The 16,040-nt window shown below is 42.1% G+C and overlaps 1 protein-coding gene across 1 annotated transcript in view; it reads left to right on the forward strand.

Moving 5' to 3' along the window:
* The first annotated feature begins 507 nt into the window (after positions 1-507).
* GDPD1 (glycerophosphodiester phosphodiesterase domain containing 1) overlaps positions 508-16,040 on the forward strand; it is a 76,614-nt gene continuing 61,081 nt past the window's right edge. Inside the window, exon 1 of the mRNA XM_075854067.1 lies at positions 508-1,137. Within this exon, the coding sequence (XP_075710182.1) occupies positions 1,002-1,137 (136 nt within the window). The 5' untranslated portion in view covers positions 508-1,001. The remainder of the gene's footprint in view (positions 1,138-16,040) is intronic.

A 16,040-nucleotide genomic window follows, 5' to 3' on the forward strand; every position in this document is an offset into this window, starting at 1 on the left:
TTCCGCCTCTGATCTCCCATGGAAATCAATGGGAGGCAGAAAAGCCTGTGGGGCTCGTTTCAGAGCATTTGTCGTGGCGTTTTTGCTTTAAAAAAAAAAGCTGCGAAAACTGCGAGAAAAAAGCGCAGACAGTTCAAAATCTGCCTCAAACTTCCTGAAGGAATTCTGAGGCAGATTTTTTTTCTAAATGCAAAAAAAACTGTCGAGAAAAGTTAAAAAAAAGATTGCAACTCAAAATCTGCCTCAAAATCTTTTGAGGCGGATTTTTTCTGCTTGTCAAAAAACGATGTCCCCCCTAGCACAAAAAAAAAAAATGTTTTACTTCAGACACTACAACTCCAGCCATCTGTGCTGTCGCATTGACTTGGCGGAAGTTGTTTAAGAGATAAGTGTAGAGCGGCAGTGTCTGGTACGCTTGATGTGAACCTTAGGAATGCGCATGCGTACTCCTGCTCTTTGTTGTACTGTCGGCGTCAAGGCGGGAGTGCGCATGCGCTGTATTCTGGCAGGGGCAAGTGTAGATAACCGGCTAGGAGGAGAGGAAGCCACTGCAGTGCACCCAGCCTGCCGGGCAGAGCACAGACACTGACTGCATAGAGATTGCATCTACGGAAACATTCACCGCAAGAATTGTAACGTGTGGAGAGGAGAAGACTTGTGACCTTTCATTGGATATTCTAGATCAGCGCAGGCGCTGCCAGACACGTATGTGCAAGGTGCCATACTAGATCTTGCTTGAGCATTTAGGGATACCAGCTCCGTTTTCTTCTCCTCTTCTTTCTATGCAGCCAGAGCAGCGGATCACTGCGAGGAGATCGCTCTGTAGTCACCAGCAGGATCTGCAGCAAGACAGATCAGATCGGAGTCGGCTATGGGTTTACACTGACCAGAACCTACTGCCAGGATACTGACCGACCCGCTGTATTATCATAGCAGTCTTGTGTGATCGCATCAATCTCCAGACCTGATCGGAGGCGATAGGATCGTCCATAGACCTCAACATGTCTGCAGCCTTCTACTTAGTGACCACCCTGGGTGGTTATCTGATCACATCAGCGCTTCTCCTGAAATTCCCCAATCTCCTACATAAGAAGAAACAGCAGAGGTTCCGCTGCAGACACATCTCCCACCGGGGAGGTAAGGATTTGGGATGCTCTGTATCTTCTATTAGTGCCCAGTACACATGGCAATGACAGGAGAAGTACCTTGTTCTCACACACATTAGGTAGAATCTACTTTTAGGGACTTACTAAAAAGAATGGCAAATGAAAACCATGGTATTTTTAATTTAACCCTTTAGTGACCAGCCTATTTTTGGCCTTAACGACAGAGCAATATTTTTTTTTTTCAGTTTTTCGTTCGTTGCATTTCAATGGCCATAACTTTTCTATTTTTCCGTAGACACAGTCGTGTGAGGGCTTGTTTTTTGCAGGACCATTTTGGGGTACATATAATTTATTGAGTAACTTTTTTGTGGGGTTAATGGGAAAAAACAGACATTTCACCATTCCTTTTTTTTTTCCATCTTAAATTTATGCTGTTTACCGTGTGGTTTCAATAACGTAATAAGTTTATTCATCGGGTCGGTATGATTACAGCCATACCAAATTTTATATTATTTTTTTTTATGTTTTACTACTTTTGTACAATAAAAATAAACTTTTCTTACAAAAAAGTTTTATTTATGTGTCGCCATATTCTAAGAGCTATAATTTTCGATGAGGGCTTTTTATTATATAGAAAACAGCAATTCTGGTACTTGGATGCCGCGGTCGCTATTGACAGCGGCATCTAATGGGTTTAATGGACCGGATCAAAGGGAACTTCAATCCATCCCTTTAGAGCAGGAACCCCGCTGCCTTCAGACACCTTCCAACACCCGCTTTAATCGGCACGGAACACCCATGTCGGGCTTATGTTACAGTTCTGTCTTTCCACGGCGCTGTGGCATAAGTACCCTTAGTGACCACCGTGAAAAAGGTGTATGGGCGGTCATTAAGGAGTTAAATTTTGAGGATATTAAAATAAAACCTCACATTTTCATGATCTATCCGACACATTTTACTTTGACCTTGAGGAGTTATCAGAAAATAAATATATATATATAATACACATGATGTCCATAGTGTAACACTTTTTCCTAACAAAAAATAAACAAAATGTAACAATAACAACAATTTTGTATAAACCCTGAATTCCACTGTCTGTCATAGGTTTTCCCCTCTAAATGCTTTGTACATTGGTTTTCATATTGCAGACTCCCATTGCATTGCATGATACAGGGTTTTGATATGACATAATATTTAGTGCTTTTTTGTATAATCATTGTTTCACAAGTAACAAAATAACCTTTTCCACTAGAAGCTTTATCAGACTTGATTCATCTTTTGAAATGAGTAGTCTGACCCGAATCTCCAGTCTCTTCCATGCTGTACACTGCAGCAAATAGGTACACAAAATATAGCGTGATAATAAACTCTAAGCAACTAAAAAAAAGTAAAAAAAAAAAAGTGGAGCCTCATTTGTAAGACCTCATGAGTGCAGTCGTATTCCAGCTCTATACGTACTCCAAGCTTTATGGTGCCGTTCTCCGCAGTCCTTAGAAGTTTATGGTGCCTTACTGTACAGCTGTATGCTTACAATTTCACGTGGCGGCATATGGAGGTTTTTCTCGCACAGAAATAAAAGCCGTGGCGCGATGCATCAAATGCCAATTTATGGAGGTATTCTCCCTTAAAGGCACTGCTTCTAGTGGTGATGCCTCCATAATTAGGAGGCACCATACTACATCACATGGAACTTACATCACAGCGACAAAACGGCATTGCTTTCTCGTGTCCTCACTGTCTGCTGCCCTATATATGAGTGTTAATTATCTGTATTATTTCATAATTCTTTTTTTTTATGAGAATAGCTTTATATACTATTAATCTTTATTAATCAGTGCTATAAAGTATGTGAGTGATGTCATACGTTGTGCTGTTATCCAGCCTACAATGTATGTATTCTATGACTAAGGCCTTGTTCACATCTCCGTTAGGGGCCTCTGTCGCAGATCCAGTTGAGAATACTGAAAACAATAGCACAGCATTCAGCGCTATTGTTTTCATTAAAACCACGTACACCCTGATGGTACCCATTAAAGTAAATAGGTTCCCTCGATGGTGTCTGTGTTGCAACGGAACCGGCGCTTCAATTTTTTCCCTTGTTCTGCTTCTCTGACGGGATAGAACAACTCAATGGCGAATGCTGGTGTGGACCCAGCCTAATATTATTTACTACATTGTCAGTGTGCAGATGCGATAAAAGACAATACCATAGCTTTTTAAGTGCAGTAAGGCGTTACATATTGCTTACATCCAAATGCAATACACCTGCTTATTTATACACATGATCACCTTATTCATTATTAGGGTATGTTCACACGCTTACTAAAAAAAAAAAAAGAAAATACGGAGCTGTTTTCAAGGGAAAACCGCTCCTGATTTGAAGTTTTTTGAGCCACTCGCGTTTTTCGCTGCGTTTTTTACGGCCGTTTTTGGAGCAGTTTTCTATAGAGTCAATGAAAAACTGCTCCAAAAACGTCCCAAGAAGTGACATGCACTTCTCTTTTGCGGCCATTTTTTTACTCGGCCGTTTTGAAAAACGGCCGCGCCAGAATACGGCCTGTCGGAACAGAACGCCGTTTTTCCCATTGAAATCAATGGCCAGATGTTTGGAGGTGTTCTGCTTCCGATTTTTCGGGCGTTTACGGCCCGAAAATAGGCCGTGTGCACATACCCTAAGAGCAGCTGCAATGTGCTTTTCACTAAGAGGCAGTATGATATAGGATATGCCAAGCACAACATGGCACCCATGTGACAGTCCCTATACTCCACACATAGAACTAGGAACATTGTATTGCAATTCTGCTTTTACCAGTTTGACTACTATTATAAAAGTACAACACAATAATTAATTTAGAGATCATTTACATGTTGCACTGATGGGCAGCATAGTAAGTCAATGTTTAGGACTGTTTCTTCAATCATTGGTGCTGTGGAGCTTGTCCATTGGCCTAGCATTTATGTGGGTACTCCCATTTTATTTCCGCACTCCAAAAATATGCTGATAGGTTAATTCACTTTCTAAAAAGAGTCTGATATAGGTAAATTAGACAGCCCCATGAGGCTAGGCCAAAAAAATATCTTGGTATGTTCCATCGCATGATATGGCAGCAGGAATTCCTAGAGCTCCGTAATGTGTGATCTCAAGGGCTCCGTACAGGCTCTGTGCAGATGCCTTTACAATAGGCGAATGTGGTTAAGAATTTTATACAATATATTCTTTTTTTTAAAATAAGTTTCACTTTGTCTCTGTATTTCTGATTTAAAAAAATACAGTAAGGCCTCATTCACACGACCGTAGCCGTGTGCATGGTCCGTAATTACGACACGGACAGCCCGAGGAGTGTTGTCCGCGGGGCGTCCGCAAACAGATCGCACACACAGAAGGTGTGCATTGAGGAGCCTGGACCGCAAATGCGGCCCGTAAAATGACTTGTTAATTTTTTTTTTACGGTCCAGACTCCAGAACAATTCACGGACCGTGAAAACCACTGTAATGTGCGTTGGCCCATGGGATAGAATGTGTCCTATACTATCCGCAATCGCGGATAATATGCGGACCGTAATCGTGGGCATGAGGCCTTACAAATATAAGGAGAAATACAGTGGCGGTAGCCTTCTGCGTCCTTGACGTATTGTGTTTGATTTTAAGCAGAAGTCTTCCTACAATACACAGCATAAAATATTGCTTATACAGTATGTGTCAGCTGTGTGTATTATCAGTCTTGTGTTTGACAGGTGCAAGGCACCACATTGCTGTTCCTTGTGACATTCTGCATGGTCTGGTCTACAACATTATAAGCTGCATATCCAAACAGTAATCAAACCAGAGAAGTGCAAATGGCCTATGTATTGTAGATCGTTGTATTTATTCTGCTCAAAGTCAGTAAAAAATATTGTGGAAATGACTGTTCTATACTTCAGGGTATTATTTAACTGACTTGCTTAATGCGCCTCTCACTGAAGTCAGGCTTACCTTTTGTACCTTTTATCAGATAATGTACAGTACGTCAAAAAACACCTTTCCATTTGTCTCCATTAGGCGCTCATGTCAAGAATCGCTACATTGAATAGCAAGAGTTCTGACGTTCAGTAATAGAACAATCACATCCGCCCTTGAATATCCAAACAGTGCCTGCAGAGTGCTCCCCATGAGCAGTGCCTGCAGAGTGCTCCCCATGAGCAGTGCCTGCAGAGTGCTCCCCATGAGCAGTGCCTGCAGAGTGCTCCCCATGAGCAGTGCCTGCAGAGTGCTCCCCATGAGCAGTGCCTGCAGAGTGCTCCCCATGAGCAGTGCCAGCCATAAACAATAGTTCCAGCGAAGTGCTCCACATAAACGGCAGTGCGTTTAATTATGGTGTGCCATTTCCTCTTGTAGCAGTTAGGCCTCATGCACAGTACCGTCAGTTTTTTTTTTTGTACTGTCCGCAAATACGGATCCGTAGTCATCCGCAAGTCATTGCATATCGGGCACACTGTTCGTAAATACGGTCCGTAGTGCATCAGTAGTGTAATTACGGATCTGTAAAAAAAAAAAGGAGGCTACAAAGTATGTCACCAACATGTCCCAACACTGCGAACAGGTCACATGATCGCTCACGCGCCATTTTCTTTGGGAATACCCTGCCGTCACATAGCAACACTTCCTCAATTACGGATGGCTTTGGATGCACATCTGTAGCCATCCGCAATATTGCACGCACTAATAGACTTCTATGGGCGAGTCAGTGTCGCAATTACGGACCGGAATAGGATATGTTATATATTTTGCAGATCATTTCTACGGCCCAGACACGCATCGGTAAATATGCGGAAAGGTGTCCGTGACCAATAGAAATTTAATGGGTCCGCAGATTATCCATAATTACAGATAAAAAAAAAATATGGTCGTGTGCATGGGGCCTTACATTTGGGGAAACTTTATATAAAAAAAATAATACAGAAGCAAAGTGGATTTTTAATTTACAGCTCTTCTTTCTAAGATGCACTGGAAACTGAAAGAAGTGATCTGATTGGTTATTTTGGGCAAATACTCCACTTTTCCACTTCACTAGTGATTATTGATATGTGTAGGGCTAGACTCCTAGGGTATGTCCCATGTCTAGCATCCGCATGCAGCCAAAACCATGCTCACAAATGCAACAGTCTGAAGGGGGCTTCATCAGAGAAAACCACTCTACCCCAGTCCTCTGTAGTCCAATCCCTGTACTTCCTGCAGAATTTCAGTCTGTCCTTGATGTTTTTCTTGGAGAAGAGTGGCTTCTTTTCTGCCCTTCTTGACATTAGGCAAGCTTCCAAAAGCCTTCGCCTCACTGTTCCTGCAAATGCACCGCTTCCGTTCCTGAGCAACTCTGCACTGGTGTTTGGACCGATCCCGTAGCTGAATCCCCTTTAGGAGACGGTCCTGGCACTTGCTGGACTTTCTTGGGCGCCCTGAAGACTTTTTCACAGCAATTGAACTTGTTTCTTTAAAGTTCTTGATGATCCAATAAATGGTTGATTTAGGTGCAGTCTTACAAGAAGCAATTTCCTTGCCTGTAAAGCCCTTTTGATGCAAAGTAATGATGACTACGCGTGTTTCCTTGGAGGTAACCATGGCTAACAGAAGAAGATTAATGATTTCAAGCACCATCCCCAAAGCAACCAGTCTGCTTTATTCAATCAGCATGACAGGGTTATATCGGCTGCCTTGTCCTCGTTAACACTTTCTCCTGAGTGAACGAGAAGATCACTGAAATTGTTAGGTTCATTCAGACAAGCGTAATACTCGTCTGTATGCTGTGCGTTGAAATCACGCACAGCACACAGATCCATGCAATTCAATGGGGCCATTCACATAAGCGTTGTTTTTTTTACACAGCGTGTGTCAGTTGCATGAAACTCACTGCATGTCCTATATTCGTGCGTTTTCACGCACCTAGTCGCCCATTAAAGTCTATGGATGCGTGACAACCATGGACAGCACACTGACGACATCCGTGTGCTGTCCGTGTTTCGCGCATCAAACACATAGAAAAGCAGAGAAATAAATGTAAAAAAGTGGATGTAGTATGAAGTATGGATGTAATAAACGCTTTCCACACGTAATGTAGGAAAAACGCTGCGTTTTTTACGCGCACAAATCGTACACGCTCGTCTGAATGTAGCCTTAGAAGGTTATTTTATGGCAGGGCTGAAATGCAGTGGAAATAGGGTTTTTGTGATTTAAGTTAATTTTCATGACAAGGACTGACTTTTCAATTCATTGCAATTCATCTGATTACTCTTCATAACGATCTAGAGTTAATGCAATTTGTCACTATAAATACTGAAGCAGCAAACTTTGTGAAAACCATAATTTGTGTCCGTCTCAAAACTTTTGGCCGGGACTGTAATGGCAACATTGGCGTTAATCCCCTTAGGGACGCTGCCAATTTTTCTATATTTTTTTCCTCTTTTTATCCCGGCTCGAACAACTTTTTTTTATTTATTGCTTGATGTCGCTGTATGAGACTGTTTTTTGTGGGACGAGTTGTACTTAAAGGGATCCTGTCATCAACATCTTACCTGTTAAACTCACCTGACCCCTCAATGGCCGCAGCTGTCCAGAGTTCGTTCCTGTTCTCTTCTTTCCTGAAGTCCTCCTCTGTCAGCAAATATAGTCGTTTAAACTTTTCCCGCCTTTTATGGTAATTATTTTCCCCTCTGGGATGCAGCTTCTTAACCCCGCCCACTGCCACCACCTGTCCGGGTCTGACTGGCTAAGGAGCTATCAATCAAAAAGAAGGAGGTGGAGTCCACTCTGAGATGCTGGAGGAATGAAAACCTGACTCTTTTCAGATGAAGATTTGACTCTCTTCTGCTCATTTGCATACGGTGTGGGACCACTGAAAAACGGAATACTAAAGTTACAGAGCTTACTTAGAACATATTTATAGCTTAGATGACAATGATTTTTCACCCACTTTCACCAGGTATTGCTGGCTTTATAGCTAAAATGCTGGTGACAGGTTCCCTTTAATCCAGGTTTTGCTATTTGGTACATTTACATTATCGTTGAATTTATATCAATTTAAATTTTTGTTAAAAAATGATGGAAAAAACAAACATTTTTTCTTTTACAACATACAACGATCATCATAACTGAGACCCCCACCAATCGCTAAAACGATGCAGCCGAAGTGCTCATGTGAGCACTTTATCCACTTTGTTTCTGTTCGGCTTTTTCCGTAAATAAATGTATCGGAGGACGGACTCAATAGAAAGTCTATGAGCCCGTACTCCAATACATCGGATTTCCGGAAAAAGACGAACAGAAACAAAGCAACTGAGCGCTTCAGCTGCTTTGTTTTAGCGATAGGTGGGGGTCTCAGTGCTCGGACCCCCATCAATCAAAACTTCTGAAATGTCACTATGACATGTCAGAAGTTTGTTAAACGTTCAGCTACACTTTAACTTTTTTATTTCTATTTATTAACTTCAATATACTGGCATAGTACACAGGCAGTAGTTAGGGCATGCCTGTTAATGTGGGCACTTTCGCTGTAGTCATGGAGGTGTGTGCCCTGCACTTGTGGGCAGTGTTTACAAATAAAAATTGCAGCATGCAAAGTGCACTTTATCTCCAGTCTCCCTGCAAATGATTCTCGAATATAGGCGAGTATTGTATGCAGCACATTTGTGTTTGTGTGCAACGTTACCATCAAAGGTAGACTGGTTTTCTTGTTGATTCTAGTGCCCATTAGTGAATGTTGAAAGAGTACATTTATTTATTAGGTGACCTGAGCCATGTTGATTCGCTGGCTTCAGATATCCATACGCATTAGGCCTCATGTACATGTCAATGCTGTGTGCACGGACCTTCAGAGGTACTTGCCTTATGCTGCATTAATAAAACACAACTCTTCTAGGAGAGATTATCTCCACAGTACAGCATGTGTTGGAGGATGCCACAATATTTTTTTTCCATGGAATCCTTGAGAGAAAACCAATGTATGCCTTAATGCAAAATCAGAGGTATGGGCCGAAAGATTTCTGTGGTGCCTTATTCCGGATCCGTATCACATGGCCATGCCACATGATCCCTAGGATAAGATACCCGAGCAGCACATAAGCATAAACAATCGCCTTAGTAAGTAGTGAATGTTTTCCTTTAAGGAGGATTGGGGATGCGACACCTCTGGTGTGATCTTTTCAAGAAAACAAAATAGTCCAATAAAAATAAAATAGTTCAGGCAACCCCCTATATGGCAAGATCCAGTCATCGGAATCTAGGAGCTTTACTGATTTAGACCATAACCTCGTATGCAAGAGCAAAATGCAGGTTATTACCCCCAGCGATGTATCTGCTACCCTGCCCTAGAATCTGATTTGTCCCTCTATGTAACACATTTATATTTCTTTGTGCTAGTTTTCATTAATGTTTGGAGAAAAATCAAGGTCACAACTGCTACAGGGAAGTACTATAATGCTCCATACTGTGTTTCCAGCCAACTGCGTTATTACATGGTCTGCAAGAGGTTCAATTCTTCTGGACTTGTTCTAGTGATTGTTTATTTTTTTTCAAAACACTTCTAGGAGTTGTCTCGTGAAGACAACCCCTGTTGAAAAAGAAGCCGGCCCGCATATTGGCTAACTGCCACGGGTCCGGCTTTTCGACCCTGACGCAAAACACCTGCTATTGCCAGGCTAAGCTATGGCCAGCCACACTCCACACAGCTGGATGTCGGGGCTGCTGGAGCGGGAGCCGCTCTAAGGGCGGATTTACACGAGCGTTTTGCGAGCGCAAAAAACACTTTACAGCTCCATGTGTCATCACCATAAGATGCGCGGCTGCACGATTTTCACGCCGCCGCCATTATTATGACACTGTTTATATGTATGTAAACAGAAAACCATGTGGTGCTTTTCTGTTTTCAATCATAGTTTTGACTGCTGTTGCGTGAAAAACGTGTGTCCCACGGAGCTGCCTCCGTGTGGCATGCGTGATTTTCACGCACCCATTGACTTCAATGGGTGCGTGATGCGCGAACAACGCAGAAATATAGGACATGTCGTGTGTTTCACGCAGCGGACATACGCTGCGTGAAAATCACGGACTCTCTGCACGGCTCCATAGACTAACATAGGTCCTTGCGACGCGCGTGAAAAGCACCCGCGTTGCACGGACGTATTACACGTTCGTGTAAATCCGCCCTAACAGAGCTGCTCTCCGTTCTAGCACATAGAATAGGCGAACCCCTATATAACGTCCTAATGGGGCATATAGACAGGAGTTGTCCTTATGGGACAACCCCTTTTGAAGGAACTCTATACATGTAAGAAATCCCAGCAAGTTCTCTTCAGGATTTGTACAAGACTGTTTGTTTCAGGAACATACCAAAAATCCCGCATACTGACAACCAGTTTCTAGGTTTAGCGTTCCTATAAATACTTTCATATCTACTCCCTACTTTCATATAATAAGTTTTCAAAAATATTGCTTTTATTCTTTAGTTCCACGTATTTATTTTATAAAGATCATGTAGTATTTGGTGCTATGGAAACTAAATCTAAACCGGTTGACACGTCTGAACCTTGGGGCATCTCTCTTGTTCTTCTCGCTGTGCAAAGCTAGAATAAATTTTCCATGGTGATTTTTGACTAGATCATAGTTTACATATGAAACTTATGATGGCATTTGTAGATTTCATATGTTGAATAGTTGCTGCCAGCTGTGAGACTTGTGGATACAGCTGTCCGATGGTCACTTCCGCATATTGCATTTAATATTACGGACATCTGTTTGGAGTTCAGGATGTTAAGTTGTCTTGCATCAAGACACAAGGAACACTGGGCCTTATTTATAAAACGAGTGCAGTCCAGAGGTTGGGCAGACCGGTCAGATTGCTTTTTTCATTTTCTAGCCTACACAAAGGATGGAAGTTGAGTTCTAACAACCACTCCATAGGGTCATAAAATTATTAAATATCAGTGGAGACATAGGAAAACATTGCTGCTGTATTTCTAATCAAATATGTATATTTCTGTACTAATGTCATGATAGATAACAGATACTAAAAGGTTATTTTGTGGTTGTTTTTACTTATAAGAACACAAATCCTAGCTGTTGATCAATATATTGTACTTGACACCCAAAGCTGTTTTACCACATGTTAGAATACTACTCTGTCATTCTTCCTCTAGTAAGAATTAATATTAGAATAATTAGACTGCTAAACAGTTGAGACACCCAAGCAAAATTGGCATGTTGCCTATGACAACACTTGTTATGTTAAAGGAGTTCTCCAAGACCATGTAAATAAGGGTTCTTGAACTTCTTGAAGGACAAGATGGCTACAAAGTATGTGTCACGATCTAGGGGTATGTGGACTCACTAGGCCGCTCTGCCGTAGCGGAGTGGCAGGTGACCAAACAGTCTATGCAAAAGTACTTTGTACGAGGGTACATGTATGAGTCCAGACAGTAGCAGAGGCTTGGGCACGGTAGAACTTGACGTGGCCGATGGCAGCAGAGGTAGCAGATGACTGCAGACGTAGCAGGTGACTGCAGACGTGGCAGATGATACACACAACTCCAACTAAAGACTTAGGTACAGGAGACAATCCAGCTACGGAAGCACTGGGAGCAGGATACAACTAAGGGGCCATTTGCAATACAAACATGGGTAGACAACAACAACGCTCAGGCACGGACTGGAGGCCTTTTTATTGTCCAGGGTGATCCGGGGATTGGACAGGGAATTTTTAGTAAACGTGCGCGCTGGCCCTTGAAGGCTCGGGAACGAGCACGCACCTTAACAGACAGGACAGGACGCACGCATGAGCTGGCGTCTTCCAGGAGGAAGATGCTGTCAAGCGGGCAGGAGTCTGCGGTCGCGGACCTCCGATGGGTGAGCGGTGGCAGGCCGCAGCTGTAACAGTATGTAGTTAGTGTTGTTTCTCAGTTTGGTAACCAAGAGCAGGACTTGGAGATTACTTCTACAGACACTGCTGTATTTTCTACAGTTTATGCAGAGACAACATCACAGCCAGTTGAGCCAAAGCAGAAAGCTACTGAATCTCCATCTAAGGGTATGTTCACACGCACTGTCTTCAGACGTAATTCGGGCGTTTTACACCTCGAATTACGCCTGAAAAAACGGCTCCATTACACATACAAACATCTGCCCATAGCTTTCAATTGGTTTTACGATGTTCTGTTCCCACGAGGTGTTATTTTACGCGTTGCTGTCCAAATACGGCGCGTAAAAAGACGCCCGCGAAAAAGAAGTGCATGTCACTTCTTGGGACGTTTTTGGAGCCGTTTTTCATTAACTCCATTGAAAAACCACTCCAATAACGTCCGTAAAATACGCCACGAAAAAAGCGAGTAGTTACAAAAACTTCTGAAAATCCGGAGCTGTTCACGCCTGAAAACAGCTCCGTATTTCAGATGTATTTTGCTAAGCCGTGTGAACATACCCTAATACATTTGAATAGCCGCCATGTGTAGTTTTGTTTCAAGCATGGTGAGATGCTCCATTGTTATGCATTGCTACAATCCAAATATAGTGCTACCCAGCCTCCCTATTGTGGTCTTATTTGTTACCTCTACATACAAGATGTTTTTGTAAAGGAAGAGATCATTTTATTCCCTAGTTGTTTTGTGCCTGACGTGGCCGATGTGCATTCCATCATAGAACATGGTCAAGTTGACTAGACACTCAAAGTCTCTACTTTGCTAGAGCAATTACTTTTCAAATACATATAAAAATCCTAAGGAAGTCATCATAGGTCTAGTTGTAGCCTTAGAGGCGCTTATTGGACTTTATATCCTGTGCAATCTTGATGTATTTGTGATGTCCTACTTATCCTTGAGAAACTAGATTATTCGTCATTTCCAATTTACATCAAGTTTTTATTGGAAGTATCAAATGGTCGACAAGCATGGGTATTCTGTTACTCTATCCAGCTCCCGGTGTTACGGCGTTATGTGTGCTCTTGCTGACCTTCCTTGTTTGCATTGCCTTCTTGTTTTATACATTGAAAATTGCAGAGATTGTAGGAAAATGACTGCATTGCAGTCTGCAGCATTCTCTCAGTGTACCAGCAGATCAGCAGACGTGTGTTAGTTAGGTACGTTCCTCGGCTGAATTAAGAGATGATAATTTGTATGTCTCTGCTTGTGCCACAAAGTCAAATGTTCAGTGTAGATAATGAATACGGAGAATATACCAAACCTTTTTTGTCTCTTCAGGACAGGCTTTAATTAGATACATCTTTTGAGGAAAAAACAGTTTGACCACTTTTACTGGACTCATTAGAATGAAAGATCTACTAATAAGACCTTTTCAGGAATAACTGTATACATCTTAATGTAAGGTAATGGATGGCAGCATCATTATCACATCAATAAATTCGAGATTGGTCATATCAAGGCTGGAAAAAAACACTCTTATTTTAGAATTTTTTTTAAACTGTTATTATTATTTCCTAATCCTCCTGAGGGTCTTTTTCTGACCTCATTACAAAGGACAGAACATGAACAGTGTTCAAATGGTTAAGCAGATAATTAATTAACCACTTCCTCTATGAAAACACTCTAACCCTAACGGTGGCCATACACATTAAATGTATGTCAGACAAATCCTCTGATTTCGATGGGAGTGGGCGTCCATTTAATGTGTATGGCGGAGTCCCAACTCCTCCTCGACGGCAGATGTCAGGGGAGAGAAGGGTCGGCATGTTGAATTTCAACGTGCCCGATCCTTAGTTCATTATTAGATAAGCCACTGCCAAACATGTCTTTCAGCTACTTTCTCCTTGAGAGCACCGACTGTGCTGAGCGTGCATTCGCATGGGGTAGTCAAAAGGAATCGTAATCATTCGAAGCATACAAACTTTCTATAGTAATAGTATGTAATAAAAAAACAAAAACTGACAGTAATGGCTGCGAAACAAAGAGATCATAGAAGATCACATCTATATCCACATCTTATGATTCCAACCATGGAGGTGATAATATCAGAAAAAAACGGCAGACAATATAACTTCACTGTCTGGAAAGGAAATATGTATTAAGAAGGTATTAGAATAAAATATATCATTGGAAGTTAGGAGGATACATAGCAGCGAGCCAAGGAGACTATATCTTATCGAATCCATCCTTATGGTGGCCATACACGCTAGATTAATATCGGACGAACACGCAGAATTTCCCCAATGGCAGATTAATTTACAACATTCCCGAACCTTTTGTTTGCATGGAGATAAGCCGCAGCCATAGGTGTCTGGCAGCAGCTTATTCCCCTCTCCCTATTGCAAACACAAACGCTCAGCTGAGCATGTATGTATATGGGGGGTCCGGAGGTAAAGCTGTCAGACAAAAAAAGCATTCGGTCGACAGCAGTCTAAAGTGCAGAGATAGTAGCATTGTTTTTTTAAGTAAAGCATATTGTTATTAACATGGCGTTTTCCATTTATGAGCTATATGTAGAAGTACAGATATCAGGATAAATTGCATTAACTGGTAAAGTGGAAACGATAATCCATTAGGTTTTTCCCATAGTAAGTAAACTGTGGGGGTAAAGGGTATGTCACGACCAATGACTCTAGAAAGTAAGTGGTTAATAGTCTTCCAGACCGATGTGCACCACATGTCCACCAAATACAGCGTCATAAAATGTGGTTTGATTGTAATCTAAGTCATTTAGGCTGGGTTCACACGATTTAAAATACAGCGTATTCACACGGCGTATTATGCCTCGATTTACGCCTGAAAATACGGCTCCAATACGTCGGCAAACATCTGCCCATTCATTTGAATGGGTTTGCCGACGTACTGTGCCGACGACCTGTAATTTTTACTCGTCGTCGTTTGACAGCTGTCAAAAGACGACGCATAAAATTACAGCCTCGTCAAAAGAAGTGCAGGACACTTCTTGGGACGTTTTTGGAGCCGTTTTCTCAGACTCTATTGAAAACGGCCGAAAAAATGGCGCGAAAAACGTGCGTTGCTCAAAAAACTTCTGAAAATCAGGTGCTGTTTTCCCTTGAAAACAGCTCCGTATTTTCAGACGTTTTTGGCTCAGCGTGTGAACATACCCTTATAGACAAACACAATCTAACAAAACTTAACACACACACAGCTGTACTGTTCATTTATTTTATTGAGCACATTGAGTTAACACTCAGTGTGTTAGTAAAACACCTGTTCCCTTAAGGTCGCTATGACAACCTGTCTAGCTTCTGGTCGGTTCTTCTTTTGCTTTGGGCCTATCTCTCTTCTCTGTCTTTCTGCCAATCTGCTGTGGGCTTGTATTTATACCTGTCTCTTCCCACCTGTCTTTGCTTGTGAATCTTGCTGGTTCCTGATCAAGCTCCTGACTGCTCCTGGATTTCTGATATCTGTACCTCGTGAATACTGACCTCGGATTGTCTCTCGTTAACCCTCTGCCTACCGATTCTGATTATCTGCTCCCGACTGGTTTTGGTCGTGGCTTGTCTGATTACCTCGGCCGTTTCTGGACTTTCAGTTAACCCACTTGCTGGTTTCCAGCTCAGGTTTGACTGCATTGCACCTCTCTTGCAAAACTACACTCTGTTAAGACAACCTGGGTTCTAAGCAGCAAAGTCCATATCACCTTGCGGTCAGCTCTGTTAAACACCTTAGATTCTGTCGACCAGAGTGGTTACGGATTAGAGGTTGTGGGTTTACGTGCATGCTCTCTCCCAACAGCCTTAAGGTATTGCTCCACTTGCATTCGCGTATCACAGTGCAGATAGAAAAAGTAAATTAACCTCATGTTAATGACTTGTCCAAGAGCTAATTGGCAAAAGGTGTTTCAATTAAGAAGATGAGATTGGAAGTGTGGGTTTCACAGGTGCTCTGCTCATTAAATAAAGGCATACAAAGCCTGGTTACTGACCAGTAAATAAACTAAAGAAAGTTTGAAAAAGAAGATGATTTGTGTTT

Source organism: Rhinoderma darwinii, chromosome 2 (genome assembly GCF_050947455.1).
Source record: "Rhinoderma darwinii isolate aRhiDar2 chromosome 2, aRhiDar2.hap1, whole genome shotgun sequence".
Classification (NCBI taxonomy): domain Eukaryota; kingdom Metazoa; phylum Chordata; class Amphibia; order Anura; family Rhinodermatidae; genus Rhinoderma; species Rhinoderma darwinii.